Here is an 18702-nt window from a genome sequence, read left to right on the forward strand (position 1 = left end):
TCTTACATCCCTTTTGCTGAGCTGCCTTTCAAGCTGTTCACAGTACAGGAATGCCCTGCGGCTATGCATTTTAATCTACAAGAGGTATAGGAGAAGAGCCTCCCTTAGTTCTAAACCCCAGGAAGCCACAGGCCACCACAGCAGCAGGATGACAGCCCCAGGCTGGCACTCACAGCACAGACCTCCTGCTACACTTGAGTCACTCACACATCTGTCAGCTGAAACATCTGGGGACAAGCCAATGGGAGACATATTCCCTTGGGCTCTGGGGGCGAGGCGTCAGATACCTGGAAAGCTGGGCCAGGGCCTGTGCCGTCTCCTTGATGCGAAGGGGGTTCTGGTTCAGCACATCGATGGAGGGGACAAACAGACAGGCGCGGCTGATGTCATCAGTGTAGTAGTCACTGTCTGCGATAGCCGTTAACAGTTCATTGTACTCCCGGGAGATGGTGCTGCTCACTGGCACACCTGCATCATCCACGTACTTTTTCAGGGGATAGATGTACACCTTGATCTTGTTCTTCGGGTTGAAGCCACAGCGGTAGACATCGAAACACGTGTGCATCCTACAGCTGAGATCCCCCCGCTCGGGGATGGGGCTGGCAGCCGGCAGCCTGACCACCGGCACTTCCCGGATGCTGCGTTTCTCCACACCCCCGTCACTGGAGGACTCGATGGAGTGGGGCCAGAACTGGAACACGCCTGTGGCGATAAGGCCCAGGAGGACAATGGAGAAGAGGGTGACATAGTAGAACCTGTGCTTGGTCTTCATTCTTGGGATGAGGGCGGGACCCCGAATATTATACTTGACTGATGCACACATAATGGCACAGATAACCTCTTCCTCACACGCCTGGTCATCAAAGACAAACACAGGGAAAAGCACATGTTTAGGATGGCAAGCAACACCCTGAAAGGACTGAGTTGTTCAACTTTTAATACATTTATTTAATGTCTCTATTTTTTTCCCCAAAACAAGGTCTCACAAAGCTCAGGCTGGCCCTGAACTGGCTATGTAGCCAAGGATGGCCTTAAAGCCCTGATCCTCCTGCCTCCATGTCCCAAAGACCGTGATTATAAGCACAGGGCACCAGACCCAGCTCTAATATACTTGCCTGTTTCCTTTACATGCTGTGTCAAAATGGCAAGGGCTTCTGACACTGCTAATATATGCAAATATGTATTTCCATATATAGGATAATTTATTTAGTATTTAATGCTATAAATATATAATGTCAATACACAATATAAAATTATAGCTATGCCCTATATATATTTATCTTTTAAATTTATCCATTGTCTGTACATATGTCTGTGCACCATGTGTGTGCCTGGTGCCCATGGAGGCAAGAAAGGGGTACTGGATCCCCTGGGACTGGAGTTACAGACAGTTGTGAGCTTCCATGTATGTCTGTGTGTGTTCCATGTGTATGAAGGAAACATGAGTCCCCTGAAGAGCAACCAGTGCTTTTAACTGCTGAGCCGTCCCTCCAATCTCAACTCTATGTATATTTACTTTAAACATAAGCGAGGAAATGTTGGGCACTGGGAAGGAGGTGCTGACCAAAGAAGAAAAATCTAAATAAAATAACTTCAGATATTTATTTTGAAACATTCACCTGCCCCAAGTGAAAGTTTATCTGAACCAAAATGATGCTCTGTAACTTTAAAATCAGTTCTCATTCATTTATTCACTAATAAGCCATCATTGAGCCTCTACCAGACAGTGATAGGGACAAGGCTGACCCCACCTAAACGGGGAGAAGACGAAGCCAAGGGATGCAGGGTGTGGAGATGGGTCAGTGCATCTCAGAACAGCCTCCATCTTTAACTCTAAAGATGTTGGTATCTTATAATGAAAGTAAAGGCTAGCCCATTTCAACGAAAAGTATACAAGTCAACAAAGCCAGAGAACCAAAGTAAGGGGGAAAGGGAGGAGGGGTAAAGTGGCAGGAGAGAAAAAATAACATATCCAGATGCCAACAGCTCCTCCCACCCATGAATACACACAGCAGCACTGTACCACCCAGGAGCAGAAGCCCTGGCCCTTCCCTGCAAGTCCCCATGGTCTGTCACTTGCAGAGAGCATTCTAAGACTTTGAGCCTGGGTCCCAAGAAACCTCAGTTTCTGCAGCTGTCCTCTTGGGAACTCTTGCCATACAGGAGTTTGAGCAACCGTGGATGGTACCCTTAGACACCCACACTGTCCCCATCAAAGCCTGCACGCTCTTGTCGCTCTAAGCCACTGCATTTTCGAGATCAGTTACACAGCAGCAGAAAAATCTGTATCAGGGCAGAGACAGAGAAGAAACCATTCAGTGCTCAGCTAAAAAGAAAGTATGAAGCTAGTCTTATGTCACCTTATGTGTGTCTTATGACACACAAACGTCATCTGAAAAGAGGGAAGATTAATTGAGAAAATACCTCCATAAGATCCAGCTGTAAGTCATTTTCTAAATTAGTGATTGATGGGGAGGGCCCAGCCCATTGTCAGTGGTGCTGTGCTATCCCTGGGCTGGTGGTTCTGGGTTCTAGAAGTAGAACGGAAGTAGAAGTGGGTGGAGCAAGTCATGAGGAGCAAGTCAGTAAGTAGCACCCATCCAAGGCCTCTGTATCGGTTCCTGCCTCCAGATTCCTGCCCTGTTTATGAGTTCCTGCCCTCATGGCGTTTGATGATGAACTGTTATATGGAACTGTACTTTACTCCCCACCTTGTGTCTAGTGACAGTGTTTCGTTGCAGCAATAATAACCCTGACTAAGATAGGCACACTTGCCCTGCAGACCAGGCCGACTTCCCACAGCTCGTGCCCAGTGCAATGGGTGGGACACAGGCTGAAGTGGAATGGTTGCTACAGACTGACCAGGAATTGCAACAAGCCATGTTCCAGTTCATGTAGAAGGCCCAAACTACAAAGAGTGCCTACTATACTGATCTGCCAGGGGAACTGTGAGCAGAGGGAAGTTACTGAAAAGCCCAGAGATCCTCAGCGGGCTTATCAGTCATCTTCACTTTTGCTAAGTAGAGCACCCATCACTGCACACACTGGAAGACTTTCCAGCCTTGACCACTGCAATTGCAATCACTGCCAGTCCGGGTGGGACTGGCATTGTCAGAAGAGTTCACCCCTATCTCTGGGACGTGAATCAGCATGCCAGGATCAGACTAGCATGCAGCAGTCCATCCATGGCAGGAATATGGTTTCAGAGGACCACCTCTCTGACACCTTAACAGTCACCCCACTGGCCCCAGGCCCAGTGTGGACTATAGTTCTGCCTCCCTAGGTGGCCCCTAGGGTTTGCAGAGAGAAAGAGGTGAGGCAGATGCTGTACCCCACCAGCCCACATACAAAATTTTCCAACAAGATCTCTAGGTCTTCTTCAATTCTAAATCAGTAGTTACCAAACACCGCAGGGTAAACACACAAGGGAAACTCATGGCCCATCATAGCAGCTCATCCATGTTGGTCTACAACAGAGTTGGAGAATCCACCACTGAGCCAAGGTAACTTATTGTATATAGTCATTTTGAGACCTTTGCTAATTTTAGACCAACTCCTTTCACACAATAGTTTCCCAGCCTTCCAATCACACTATGAAATCCACTTTTTGGCCAGAAGACCAAATAGGCTGCCCTTGAACCTTTTCCACTCTCCCAATTTTGGGTTCCCTCAAACCCAATTTTCAGGGTCACCTATAGCACTGCAACAGAATGCCAGCTGCAGCCTCCCCTTCTTTCTCTCCATGCCTCCTAAGGATCCCACAGACCATCTCCCCTGGCCTCCCCCACCTCATAGCTGCAACCCAGCCCCCAACTCAGAAAGACACCCCCTGTTCAGCCACAGGCCTTGTACCCCCAGAAGACCAGGGTAGGCTGCCCTTGGACCCTTCCACCATCTGTTACCCAGTCCCAATTTTCAGGGTTACCCCTAGCACTGTAACAGACCATCTACCCTGGCTTCCCCTTCCCCAGTCTCCGGCACCAGCAAGCATTCCCCTTGAACACACCAGCAAAACAGGCAACACACAGCCAGAGAGGAAACAGAAACCAAAGAATAAAACAGCTACCTAACAAAGACAAACAGAAATCAGCAGCTAGACGTATAATCACCCCAAACTTAAATGCCTAGAGGTAAGCATAAGAACACAGTAACAGTCAGGGCCATGCATCTCCACCTGAGCCCAGCTAGCCTACTGCAGCCAGCCCTGAACATTCCAACATAGCTGACCTTGAAACCAACTATGAAGATGACAGAGGTCCTTGAGGAGGAAATGAATGAATCCCCTAAATAAATCCAGAAAAGCACAAACAAACAACTGTAGGAAATAGTCAGACCTATTAGAATTACACCCGTCTTCTCAAAGGAGACTCAGAAAGCCAGAAGGGCCTGGACAGAGGTGCTGCAGACTCTGAGACCACAGATGCCAGCCCAGACTACTATAACCAGCAAAACTTCCAGTCACCATAGATGGAGAAAATAAGACATTCCGTGACAGATAGATTTAAACAATATCTATCTATAAATCCAGCCCTACAGAATATGCTAGAAGGAAAAATCCAAACCAAGGAAGTTAACTACACCCATGAAAACAAAGGAAATAATCTCATACCAGCAAAACAAAAAGAAAGGACACACACACACCCCAGGCAGTGTCTGAGCTGGCTGCCCAGCTACACTGCTTCCAGGACCATGACCTTGTCACAGCACAGTGGGTCAAGAGAGACTGGCTGAGTCCATCCCTGCCTCGCCATCCACTATGGACCATGTCTGCCTTGCTGTCTGTGGCTACGGACACCACCTGACCACTGACACGACTTTACCTTTCTCAGGAACTTGAGAACTCAGTCCTTGGTACCATGAAAGTCGATCCCAGCCTGCAAGGGGGCAGTGCCGAGCTTGCTTCTCAAAAGTGCCAGCCACTTCTTAGCAATTACACATTACCAGAGTGCCAGCCTCTCTCTGATCAATTCCATATTACCAGAATGCCGGCCTCTCTCTGGTCAATTCCATATTCCCAGAGTGCCAGCCCCTTTGCCCGTCCCATGTAACAAGAGGACCAATCCATATTACTAGCGATTCTATAACCAGAGGTCAAGCAAACACTGTTATCTCTGGCCTCGAGTAATAACCTATTTAAGCTATCTGCCTTCCCAAACTGAACTTCCAATGGTTTCTTCAACACTCTGGCCAGAAGTCCTGATACCTCCCCTCATTTACTGTAGACCATGGTTTCCACTAACGTTTTGAGTTAGGTAACTCTCTCACTGGGAAGCTATTATACAGATCAGCCTCTACTTGGTAAAAGCCAAGACCTCTAACTGTAACCACCAAGAGTATATCCAGACATTGCCAAATACCTCTGAGGACAATGAACTCACCCCAGGGTGAGAACCTGTGGCTTAGGCTACGGCTGCATCCAAGTTTCAAGCCTGTCCAGCAGCACATTAGGACCAACTCCTGTTATCCAGCTGGGTCACTTCCCTGGATCATGAGAGAATGCACCCGTCTCCATACACTGCATATCCAGTTTTATAGCACGCTACTACACATACTTCCCCCAGCTGCTGTTAGTCTGCATAGCCAGGTCCTGCGGCCACAGACATCGAAAGACTCCCCACTTAGGGAAAGCTGCAAACCAGAGGTGGAGGCAGATCCTGAAGCAGATAGACCATTGTGCACAAAGCAGCTGCCCCAGGGACAGCTCTGCGTGGGCTAGGTGGGCAAAGCAGCTTTCCTCTACCTCAAAGACCTGCTGCAAGATCTGAGGACATGGAAATCCCGAGAAGCAAAGTTCTTAGTGTCCCCAGTCTCTCTGTTCACAGCCTTGGCCACAGATGCAGGCTGTGCCCTCACCTCCTCTGAAGCTCTGCCACGAGGATGGTTCAACTCCAGCATGATCCTCACACCAGCTACAGGACATACTGCCACGGAACTTCCCGTGTTCCACGATGTGCCCTGAGTTGTCACCTGGCTGCCCAGAACCTATAATCTGCGATGAAGGCTCCTAAGGCAGATGGCAAGAGGCAGCCAACGCCACTACCCTTCCATTACCTGAGGCCATACCCACTCAAGGCCAAGCCACCACGCTGGGGCTGACACCCTCCTAGCTAGCTCTCAACCCAAGCTGCCACAGTAGGAGTCCTACAACTGTTCTGCTAGAGGGCAAGGGTTACCAATGCCTTGTTTTACACTGCTGAGGGGTCCTTGCTGCCGTCTGAGGGGGAGCAAGTAGGTCTCAGGACATGTTCTCAGGGCTGCTTGCTAGGGCCATTTCTAGACTTCTAGCATGGTCTGTGCTCTGCCAAACGGAGAAGAATGACATGAGCACAAGTGGCTGCCAGGAGAAGACTTCAGAAAACCCAGTGAGAAGCCGGAAAACTGAGTGGTGACGCTGGACTTGGTTAAATCACTGAGCTGGGCAAACAACGTAGTTTTGCTAAGAGCCCTGAAGATTCATACAGAACACACACCTCAGAAGCATCTGACTGACAGGGAGCTGAGGCACGACAGCCCACTCCTCCCGGCTCACGGAAGCCTTCACAGGCCAGCACAATACCCAGCGTCTACACCAACTCTGAGAAATAAAGCTGAGAATGTGGCAAGCACTGGGGTCAGAACACATACACAAAATAAGAGAGACTGGGGCGAACGGCAATGGGGCTCCAGCCCAGTGGCAGCGAGCTGGCTGAGTATGACCTAGGCCCAGAAACACAGTGATTATAATAATAACCAGCATCCACATGGAGGCTCACAGCCATCTGTAACTCCAGTTCCAGGGGATCTGATGCCTTCTTCTGGCCTCTGCAGGCACTGCAGACACATGCACACAGTACAAGTGCATATATGTAAGCAAAGCAGAACACTCACATATAAAATAAAAACAAGTAATTAAGAAAAATAATTAATTTAATTATTAATTAATTAATTTGAGCTGGTCAGGAACTTGTCATCCTGCTCTCTCCTCCCCTTCGAACCCTCAAACTCCTCACCTCAAAACCAAAATGCTGGTGCCATTCACCACGTAGGGGAGCATGGAGGTACTGGGAATGGCTGTGACACCTGTCTGCCATCAGGGTGAGACACTAGAACCTGGAATTGCTCCTACCTGACACTGGCCAGAACCACCTTTCTTCCAAGCCGCAGGTTACAGCCAATCCACTCAGCCCAACGAACCAAGTCACAGTTTTCTGTCCTCTTAGGCTTTTTGGAGATGTCCTGCCTGCTGAACTCCCGCCACCACTGCCACACTGGGACTTACCCTAACTCTTCTGAAAACAAAGTAGGCGAATAGACACTAGCTCACAATGTACAGCCTTGCCTGACAGGATACCTAAAGTGCCAGTGCGGCTAACTACCTCTAAAAACAGTTTCTAATATCTAATGATGCACATCACAGTGGACACAGGAAGTAACGACCCCTCCTCCACACATCTGTGTGAAGCGCTTTACACGCATATGTTCACTCAGTCTCACTTCACCTTCCTGAAAGCGCTGTGCGACAAACTTCTGAACTCCCTGTGGTAGAGAAAGGTCAACAGCAAGGCTAAGATCCTCCAGGGTTCCCCAACAGAACCAGCAGTCTGGTTCTCAAATGACTACCCATCCGCACAGGCTAGTGCAACTAGGAGGCTGAAGTCAGGGAAAAGGATTGAGATGACAACCAACTATGTCTTTTATTACCATGAGTGTGTGTGTATACATATATGTAATAGCCTCGGGCTCCGGAACACTCAAAGTTCAGTTCGAGGACTTAGAACACTTGGTCGATTTACAGAGTTGAAATGGACATGTTCCGATCTCGAGACAACATCCACAGACCAGTAAGTGAAAGCGCCCTTCTGAACCGGCACGTCCTAATAAAGACACCAAGCCATCATTTGACTCTCAAAACCGGATCCTGTTCCCACCATCGGGAACGCATCTCCCAACTATCCTGAGCTGCTGGCACACGCTCAGAGACAAGGGGTCCTGGGAGACCGCGTCCCCGGAAGGCACCGGCCCGGGAGAGCCAAGGGGCAAGCCTCCCCGGGAGGACTCCCACGGAGGTCCCGGCGAGGCGCACGGGCCCGGGGGAGGGCGCCCCGGGCTCCCCGAGCCCAGCCCTGAGGCCCGGCCGGCCCGCGCCGCGCTCACCTCGGAACCGGTCGCCTCCCGCTCGGCCCCGCGCTCCGTCACCGGCTCTTGCAGCCGGTCGTGAGCCACGGCCGCCCGTGTGTGGTCGCGTGGAGACTGGAGGCCGCCGCCAGCTCCAGGTCCGCAGGAACCAGCTGGGAAAGCAGCGCAGGCCTATAGCTCGCGGCGGCTGACACGGCGCGCACTGCGCATGCGGAGAGGTCGTGCCGCGCCCCCTGCTGGACGGGAGGAGTCAGCGCGGGCTTGCATCCCAGCCCTGGCTCGAAAACCTGCCCAGAGGGACCCCCAAAGGCACCAAGTTCCAGAAATAAAATTGTCAAAACAAAAAACCCGCAAGCATTTTTGATCGGGCATGGTGGCTCCTACCTGTAATCCCAGTACAACAGGAGGATCAGGCACTAGTTCGAAGGTAGCCTGGGCTACATAAGTGATACCACCCCCAACCATACAAAGCATTTTATGCATACAGGGCACAATTTACCCTAAGAAAAGTCTCTCCACTTCTTGTAACATTCATTGCACTGTCTCTAATAGTAACAATCAATGGGAGCAGTGTACATAATTAGGGAATAATTTGAGGATACACACCCATCGGCAAGGAAATATATCCAAGACAAGCTAATAAGAAACCATGATCTCTAGCAAGAGAAACTCTCTTTTAAGTAAAATGTGCTTGTGGGAGAGAAAAATAGGAGAAAATGTGTAAGTAGATGCTTGTGTCCAGGCATAAATAAAATATTTTTCTGGAGCCGGGCGGTGGTGGCGCACGCCTTTAATCCCAGCACTCAGAAGGCAGAGGCAGGCGGATCTCTGGGAGTTCGAGGCCAGCCTGGTCTACAAGAGCTAGTTCCAGGACAGGCTCCAAAGCTACAGAGTAACCCTGTCTCGAAAAACAAACAAACAAAAAAAAATTTCTGGGAAAAAAATCCAAGAAGCAATTACAGCAATTTTGGAAGTAATTTTAGCAACAACTTTTTGTCTCATGCATAGTAGCATCTGTCACAAGGAAGCAAATCTTAAATAGCAAAAAGTGACTTATGGTAACTGAACCATCCTACCTGGACTTGCCTTGCTGGCTGTAGTTCAGTCTGGCCATAGGAAGTGACTACATTTTGGTCTTGATTGTACTTTAGTGCCACCTAGTGGACATTGTTACTCCAGTGTTTTATGACTAATAGCTCCTTGTCACAGACCTAGGGAGATTGGAACAAAAACAACCTAGGAACAGAACCTTCTGTTCACATTCTTCTTCCCCACATCTAGCAAAATGTGGATCTTTCCTCCAAATACACCACACACACACGCACGCACGCACGCACGCACATGCACACAAACACCACTATTGAACTCAGAATACACACACCCATTTGAGAACTGGATGGGTGACAGCAAGGCCAATGGCCAATATTAGCACAGTCAGATTCCTGGAACAGTGGCTATGTCTTTTTTTAAAAGATAACTGTTAAGATTTTATTTTTATTATGTATTTGTCTATGTGTAAGAATTTGCATGAAAGTGAATACCGAGGGCAGGAGAGGGTGTTGGATCCCCTGGAGCTAACTCATCTCTCCAACCCAAGGCTTTCCTTCTTAAAGCAGGTCAGCAGTAGCTAGCTGCACAGGGAGACTATCTTCTTTCTCATCTATGTCCTTTGTATGTGTGATTTTTTAAGCATGTTCTTAAAAATGATTTATACATACTCCTTTAGAATTTACTGTGTTACAGACCTGGAGAAGACAATAATCAACTTTATATGGAAAAACAAAAAACCCAGGATAGCCAAAACAATCTTATATAATAAAGGATCGTCTGGAGGCATTACTATCCCTGACTTCAAACTCTATTACAGAGCTACAGTATTGAAAACAGCTTGGTATTGGCATAAAAACAGAGAAGTCAACCAATGGAATCGAATAGAAGACCCAGACTTTAGCCCACAAACCTATGAACACCTGACTTTCGATAAAGGAGCTAAAAGTATACAATGGAAAAAAGAGAGCATCTTCAACAAATGGTGCTTGCATAACTGGATGTCAATCTGTAGAAGAATGAAAATAGATTCATATCTATCACCACGCACAAAACTCAAGTCCAAATGGATTAAAGACCTCAATATCAGTCCAAACACACTGAACCTGATAGAAGAGAAAGTGGGAAGTACTCTACAACACATGGGCACAGGAGACCACTTCCTACGTATAACCCCAGCAGCACAGACATTAAGGACAACATTGAATAAATGGGACCTCCTGAGACTGAGAAGCTTCTGTAAAGCTAAGACAAAAAGGCAACCCACTGACTGGGAGAAGATCTTCACCAACCCCGCAACTGACAAAGGTCTGATCTCTAAAATATATAAAGAACTCAAGAAACTAGACTGTAAAATGCTAATCAACCCAATTATAAAATGGGGCACTGAGCTGAACAGAGAATTCTCCACAGAAGAAGTTCAAATGGCCAAAAGACACTTAAGATCATGCTCAACTTCCTTAGTGATCAGGGAAATGCAAATCAAGACAACTTTAAGATACCATCTTACACCTGTCAGAATGGCTAAAATCAGAAACACCAATGATAGCTTTGCTGGAGAGGTTGTGGAGAAAGGGGTACACTCATCCATTGCTGGTGGGAATGCAAACTTGTGCAACCACTTTGGAAAGCAGTGTTTCGGTTTCTCAGGAAATTCGGGATCAACCTACCCCTGGACCCAGCAATACCACTCTTAGGAATATACCCAAGAGATGCCCTATCATACAACAAAAGTATATGCTCAACTATGTTCATGGAAGCATTGTTTGTAATAGCCAGAACCTGGAAACAACCTAGATGCCCTTCAATGGAAGAATGGATGAAGAAAGTATGGAATATATACATATTAGAGTACTACTCAGCAGTAAAAAACAATGACTTCTTGAATTTTGCATGCAAATGGACGGGAAATAGAGAACACTATCCTGATTGAGGTAAGCCAGACCCAAAAAGAGGAACATGAAATGTACTCATTCATAATTGGTTTCTAGCCATAAATAAAGGACATTGAGCCTATAATTCGTGATCCTAAAGAAGCTAAATAAGGTGAACCCAAAGAAAAACATATAGGCATCCTCCTGGATATTAACCTTCATCAGGCGTTGAAAGGAGACAGAGGCAGAGACCCACATTGGAGCACCGGACTGAAATCCCAAGGTCCAAATCAGGAGCAGAAGGAGAGAGAGCACGAGCAAGGAACTCAGGACCATGAGGGGTGCACCCACACATTGAGACAATGGGTATGTTCTATCAGGAACTCACCAAGGCCAGCTGGCCTGGGTCTGAAAAAGCATGGGATAAAGCCGGACTCGCTGAACATAGTGGACAATGAGGACTACTGAGAACTCAAGAACAATGGCACTGGGTTTTGATCCTACTGCACGTACTGGCTTTGTGGGAGCCTAGGCAGTTTGGATGCTCACCTTACTAGACCTGGATGGAGGTGGGTGATCCTTGGACTTCCCACAGGGCAGGGAACCCTGATGGTTCTTTGGGCTAACGAGGGAGGGGGACTTGATTGGGGGAGGTGGAGGGAAATGGGAGGCGGTGGCGGGGAGGAGGGAGAAATCTTTAATAAATAAATAAATAAATTTAAAAAAAGAAAAAAATTTACTGTGTTAGATATTGTCTCAGTTAGGGTCACTATTGCTGTAAAGAGACACCATGACTACAGCAAGTCTCACAAAGAAAACGTTTAATTGGGGTTACAGTTTCAGAAATACAGTACATTATCGTCATGATGGGGAGCATGGCAGCATGCAGGCAGATGTGGTGCTGGAGATGAGAATCTTCACATCTCACAGGCAACAGGAAGTCGGTGAACACACTGGGCAATATCCTGAACATAGGAAATCTCAAAACCCACCTCCACAGTGGCACACTTCCTCCAAGTCGGCCATACCCACTGCATCAAACCATACCTCCTAACAGTGCACTTCTTATGAGATGATGTGGAACAATTACACTCAAACTACCAGTAACATAAGTGTTAACCACGGGCCTTGGGGGTCCTTACCTCTCTTGGAGTTTTTATAGACTTAAATTTGCACAGTGACTAGAATATGGCAAGTGTTCTATGTTTACTGAGTGACTGAAAGGTGCTAGGTTCATGGAAGAGCTAACTAGGAATAAGACAGACGTACAAGGAAACTTACATAAAGCAGAGGGTGAAAAGTAACCGAGAAAGATATAAACATAATGCCTCAGGCTGGAAAGGAAACAGGACACTTGCAATTGGAGAGGTCTATGCTCACGCAATAGCTAACTTCGCAAACCCCGTGTGGTGGCTGACTCCTGTAGGAAACCGAGGCAGGAGGTAAGTTTGCAGGCAGGTTGAGCTATATAGTGAACTCTGTCAGGGGTGGTGTTGTCCTGGGACAGATGACAAGAACGAGAATAAATCCTGTATGTATCAAAATCAGGTATGAAGAATCAGCAGTCAGAGAAAGCAAGCATCCTGCAACCCAGCATGGTCAAAATGGTGCAGCTACACTTGTGGGTACACAAATGATAAGAAGCATGACAGCTTAGAGTCTGTTCTATTAGAAGTTTTGTAAACAGATGGACACCCTGAACATCTTTAATAATAGTAATTCCCTAAACATTTGCTAAATGATGCACTAGAGTTTATATTTCTTATACCGACAGCCACACACACAGTATTCTTTGTTATACATGTACTATAAGTAATCTATATGATATGTAAACTATACCCAGGGTAGATGGGTGTAGTTTCCCTTGAGTCAGAGGTAGCCTGGGCTATATAGTGGGTACCCACTGTATATAAAATGAGATAAATAAAACCAGGGCCTTGACATGAAGTGGTATGTCTACATATTGTCAATGATAAAGAATCTTTTTTTTAAAGCATTGAGAAACTGAAGGTGGGAGGACTCCATAGCAAGACACTTATCTCAAAAAAAAAAAACACAAAGTAGGGTCTACAGAGGGATGCTCCTAAGTTATACACAAGACTGATGCTATCTTTATACAGGACGTGAACATCTGCAGATTTTAGTGTTCCCAAGGGGGATGTGCACCAATCCTCTGTGGACACAGAAATGGCTGCATTATAACACACAAAGGAACCATGTTTCAGTAATTTAAAAAACATTGGGGAAAAAGATACATTTTCTAAGATATAAAATTCAAAGAATAAGGCAAGTTATATCTAGCTAGAGAATAGATTATTAAATTGCATAAAGTGTGAAGGAAATTACTCAGACTGTAGCAGAGAGAGCAAAGAAGAAGGAAAAGATGAAAAAGACAGTAAGAGACTGAGAGGCAGCCAGTCTGTCTACCATATGGTCGGTAGGACTCCAAATGGTGCATTGGTGTGAGTGAGAATGGCCCCCACAGGCTCATGTATTTGAATGCTTGGTCCCAGTTGCTGGAACTGTTTGGGAAGGATTTTGTATTAGTAGAAAAGGCATGTCATTCAGGAGAGCTTTCCAAGTTAGCTCTCTTCTCTCTGCCCCCTGCTTGTGGATCAGGATGTGAGCTCTCAGCTGTTCCCGTGGCTATGCCTTCACTCTGCCATTATGGACTCTAATCCTCTGAAATTGGACATACAATTAAATGCTTTCTTTTATAAGTTACCTTGGTCATCAAGTTTTATCTCGGCGATAAGAAGGTAACTAAGACAAAGGGTGTCTTAGTTTTGATGGCAGAAGTTACAAAATAATCCCACACTAGTTCAGAATTGCATATAATAAAGGGTTATTTATCTAGGGGAGACTCACAGATCACTGTCCTAGATCACAGTCCTCTGCACAAACGAGGAACAGGAACAGAGTCTAGCAACTGGAAGTGAGAGCCAGAAGCAAAAGAGAGTGCAGGCTTTAAAGCTGCATTTATAGTATAAGAGACCATGCCAAAGTGGCCTGGTATCTTAAAGACTATTGGCTGAAGGAGCAAAAGGAACTCCCACAGCACCTTCCCCTTTTGTTTAAATAAGAGTTCCAAACCTAACACAAAACTATATATACTATGAACAGATATCAAATATAAGATTAGAATTACAACCAGCATAAACAATATTAAGCAAGGAACATATGCTAAATGTTTTTTTTTTAAAGAATGGCTTTACATTTTTTTTTGGTTTATTTATTTATTATGTATACAATGTTCTGTCTGTGTGCATACCTGCACCCCAGAAGAGGGCACCAGATCTCATTACAGATGGTTGTGAGCCACCATGTGGTTGCTGGGAATTGAACTCAGGACCTCTGGAAGAACAGTCAGTGTTCTTAACCGCTGAGCCATCTCTCCAGCCCCCGCTAAATGTTTTAATAAACATTCTATCCTAAGGAGTCTAAGTCTTGTATTGGAATTGGTTTGGCTAGATCATTAGAGGATGGTAACTACAACTATCTAATCTTCAACCCAATCAAAGGCCTGAGAAGGGAGATAATATTACTAAGTAGGCAGGAAATAAAATCAAGCAGCTTCCAAACTCTGTAGTAGATGACAGAGACAATTGGTTGTCTGAACAATCACTCAAAGTCTCATTTTCAATGTTGAAACAACCAACTTTGGCCAAGGCCTAGAGTAACTGACATACCATTTTCAGAGGTAGGAAAATTTTTCAAAACCATCTTACCCTGTCTTGGCAAGATTTGACAGTCTTTTCTCTTGTATCCTGCTTGTCCAGTCTGGACATCATGCACTTTGTCAGTGGTCAAGGCATGGGCAGTTTGCCAAGAAGAAAACAAACTCGAAGTGGAGTGTCTTTAGTGTTCAACACTCTCTCAGGAACAGACTGGTGCTGCCAGGAGAAATCGTGTCTCACGTCAACAGAATCCTAAGTTATTTAAATGCCACGTTCTATAGATCATTAAAGTGGTTGAAAGTTACCTATCAATGCAGAATGCAATCTTTATGTATTTAAAGAGCCTAACTAGTCTGACTAAAAGTATAACAAACATGAATGACTACTGACCTATAATACTTAATACATGTATAACTTAAAGATTAAGACTTCATATCACAATATTAAACAATCTTTAAACAACTGTGCAGTAAAGGAGGACAATGACCTCAAAATGTAAACAATGTATAAATGTGTTAATCAAAGGTAGAAATATATAATGCAATATGATCATATATCCTAAAATTGTTCAATATACAAAATGTCTTAGGCAGAAGTAGAAACATGCAACATACAATTTGACAAAATAACTTTGCATAGGTGTACAAATATTGTAAACAGAAATAACAAATATACTTTGAACTTGTATCAATATACAAGAAACTATACCAGTGTAATTGTCCAAAAATAATAGCTCACAAGTTTTCACTTTATTACTCACTATTGTTATTATTGTTAATATCATTATTATTAGTGTGAATAAGTTCACACTAAATTGCCTATTATCCCATTCAATCTTTCCTTTCTTTGAGCTCTCTAGGCCTACATAATTTCCACCGCAGCCCCAAACTCCATGCACGTAATAATCAACCCCTAAATGGTGTCTCTAACCATGAGGACAAACTTTGTTGAGAGAGGGAATGCCACTTTCTAGAACTGCTTCCTGCTGTCATGGGAGCAATGTTTTTTTTTTCCTATGGGATATGGTAAAAGTAAAATGATGGTGAAGTTTCAAGATTAATGTTTTGTATAATTGCAAATGGTCTCTGTATAGTTGATAGGGTATTTTTGTTTGCTTGTTTGTTTTGAAGTTCTTATTTGGGGTTCTGGCCAGAATGTTGTGAAAAGGTGCACCATTTCCACAGCTGGTACCCCAAAACTGGTCTCATAGTAGTGCTATCAGCATCATGACATCATATCAACCAGGTGGAGTCTTGTTGTGGGCCCCATCTTCTTCCTGGAAGCTTCAAAGATTACTGCAGGAAAATCTACTGTTCATTGTGGAGAACTTAAGCATTATTCATATAGACATATATTCAACGAAAGATATGATATAAACTAAATGGGCATAGAGAAAAGAAAAATATTTCCTTAAAATCTATCTTCTTTCTGTCCCATACCAGATGGCTCCTGCCATGAGACAGAAATTCTGAATTTTTATTTTAACAGCATGCTTGGATTTAGAGAAGGATAGCCATTGTCCAACTCCAAAGCCAGCTCTTATTTTTAAGTAGAGATGTATACGTGTCCAAATAATCAAATTTTACCATACAGATAATACAGCATCATAAGGCAAATTTCTCTTTGCTTGTTGATTCTTTCTAAATAGCCATCTTTTTATTTTTAGGCATATAGATGTCCAAGGTCTCTCCACTCTTTGAAGATGAATATTTTCCTGCTAAGACAAGAACAGAACCCTGCCCCAACCCTTATGAGGTTTTCTTACCACCTCTGTGGATGAGCCATCATTTCTCTTTCTTAAGAGGTTTCTCTTTTTCAAACAGAATCTTAATCAATTTTGATGGTATCCATAACTTTTCTTCTTCTGTGAAAACAAGAGTGAAACTCCTTCCCCAATGTAGCAATCTCCTGATTTCCATTGTGAGGTCAGCACATTCTTGAAATATACTGACTGATTTAATTCAGAAGTTTTTTCTATTATCCAATGACTCTCCACTACTGCTCCTGTCTCATTGGCATTAAGAAAATTCAAGGTTAATAAAGCATTATGCAATCTATTTCTGGGGGTATTTTCCATCCTTTTCTGTTTGTTTAGCATATACTTTATAGTTTGATTTGATCTTTCTATAACTGCCTGACATGTAGGATTGTTTGGTATACCTGTAATAACGCTTTATATTATAATAAGCAAAAAAATCTTTCATTGTCTTAGACACATATGCTGAACCATTGTCTGTCTTTATTTGTGCAGGGATACCCATGATGGTCATAACTTCTAATAAATGTGTGATTACTGAATCAGCCTTTTCTGAGCTCAAGGCAGTTGCCCATTGAAAACCTGAATAAGTGTCAATAGTATGGTGTACATATTTTAATTTTCCAAATTATGTAAAGTGTAACACATTCATCTGCCAGATTTCATTACTTTCAGTACCATTTGTGTTACTACCTGCAGGTAATGGTGTTTGGTTATATAAAGAACAAATAGGACATTTCCTTATAATCTCCTTAGCTTATTGCCATGTAATAAAAAACTCCTTCTTTAAACCTTTGCAATTGACATGATGTTTCTTAGGAAATTCTGAGGCCTTCAGCACACTTCCAATCAATAATTGATCAATTTCTGCATTACCTTGTATTAGAGGACCTGGCAGACCTGTATGGGATCAGATGTGTGTTATGTATATGGGACAAAGCCTCATTATATTTTGAACCTGTATGAATAATGAAGTCAATTCTGTATCAACTGGTATAAATTCAGCTGTTTCACTATGCAATACAACTCTTTCTGCATATTGTGAATCAGTAACTATATTAAGAGGTTCTTTAAAATCCCTTAGCACCATGAGAATAGCATATAATTCTGCCTTTTGGACAGAATTATAAGGGTTTTGTTCCACCTTACTTATATCTTCTAATTTGTAACCTGCCTTTCCTGATTTTTTTGCATCAGTATAAAATGTACGGGCTCCAGTTATTGGTGCATCACATACAATTCGGGGAAGAATGCAAGTAGTTCTCTTTATAAGGTTAATTCTATCACTTTTGGGATAATTCTTATTAATTTCTCCCTAAAAAATTAGCACAAGCTCTTTGCCAAGGTTCATTATCTTCCCATAATTTTTTTTATTTCATCAGCAGTAAAAGGAAATATATAATCCCTGCTGGGTCTATATCTGCTAGTTGATGACATCTCAACATTCCTTTTATAATTAATTCAGAGACTTTTTCCACATAAGTTTTTAATTTTTTACTTGGTTTATGTGGTAAAAAAAAAAAAAGATCCATTCTAAGGTAAGATCTTCCCTCTGCATTAAAATTCATGTAGGGGAATTTCTGGAAGGCAATATGACTAGAATACAATTAAGATTTGGATTCAGTCTATCTACATGTGCCTCCTCTGATTTCTCTTTAACAACCATCAATTCTTTTTCCACTTCCTCTGTTAATTCTCTGGAACTATTCAAGTCTTTGTCACCATCTAAGGTTTTATTTAAATAAATTATTAGGTCAGGTGCTATCCCAACAGCCAGTCCTAGACTGAAAATATCTCCTAACAATCTTTGAAAGTCATAAGAGTTCATAATTGGTCTCTCCTAATTTGTGCCTTTTGTGTTCTAATTTTCTATAAACCTATTTTGTAGCCTAGGGAATTGACAGAATCTCCTCTTTGTATTTTTTCAGGAGCAATTTGTAATCCCCATTTAGGTAAAACTTTTTTTTTTATTTCTTCAAACTTTCTTTCTAAAGTATCTGCATGCCATGCTCCTCGCCCCCATGATGATAATGGACTGAACCTCTGAAATGGTAAGTGAGACATCCCAATTAAATGTGTTACTTTATAAGAGTTGCCATGACCATGATTTCTCTTTTCAGCAATAAAAATCCTCACTAAGATAGAAGTTGGTACCAAGGACTGGGATATTGCTGTGATAAGTCTGACCATGATATTGTTTGGAGTAAAATGGCCTTTGGGAGTTTGGGTTAGA

At 43.8% G+C, this 18702-nt stretch overlaps 1 protein-coding gene across 1 annotated transcript in view; it reads right to left on the minus strand.

Annotated features, from left to right (window-relative positions):
- Ext2 (exostosin glycosyltransferase 2) overlaps positions 1 to 8301 on the minus strand; it is a 139826-nt gene extending 131525 nt beyond the window's left edge. The window contains exons 1-2 of the mRNA XM_041641297.1: positions 8134 to 8301; positions 288 to 853 (exon numbers count right to left, since the gene is read on the minus strand). Coding sequence (XP_041497231.1) covers positions 288 to 823 — 536 coding nt within the window. The 5' untranslated portion in view covers positions 824 to 853; positions 8134 to 8301. The remainder of the gene's footprint in view (positions 1 to 287; positions 854 to 8133) is intronic.
- Between the last annotated feature and the right edge of the window lie 10401 nt (positions 8302 to 18702).

This window comes from Microtus oregoni, unplaced genomic scaffold (genome assembly GCF_018167655.1).
Source record: "Microtus oregoni isolate MIOR12 unplaced genomic scaffold, Mior012 000068F_ref0000429, whole genome shotgun sequence".
Classification (NCBI taxonomy): Eukaryota; Metazoa; Chordata; class Mammalia; order Rodentia; family Cricetidae; genus Microtus; species Microtus oregoni.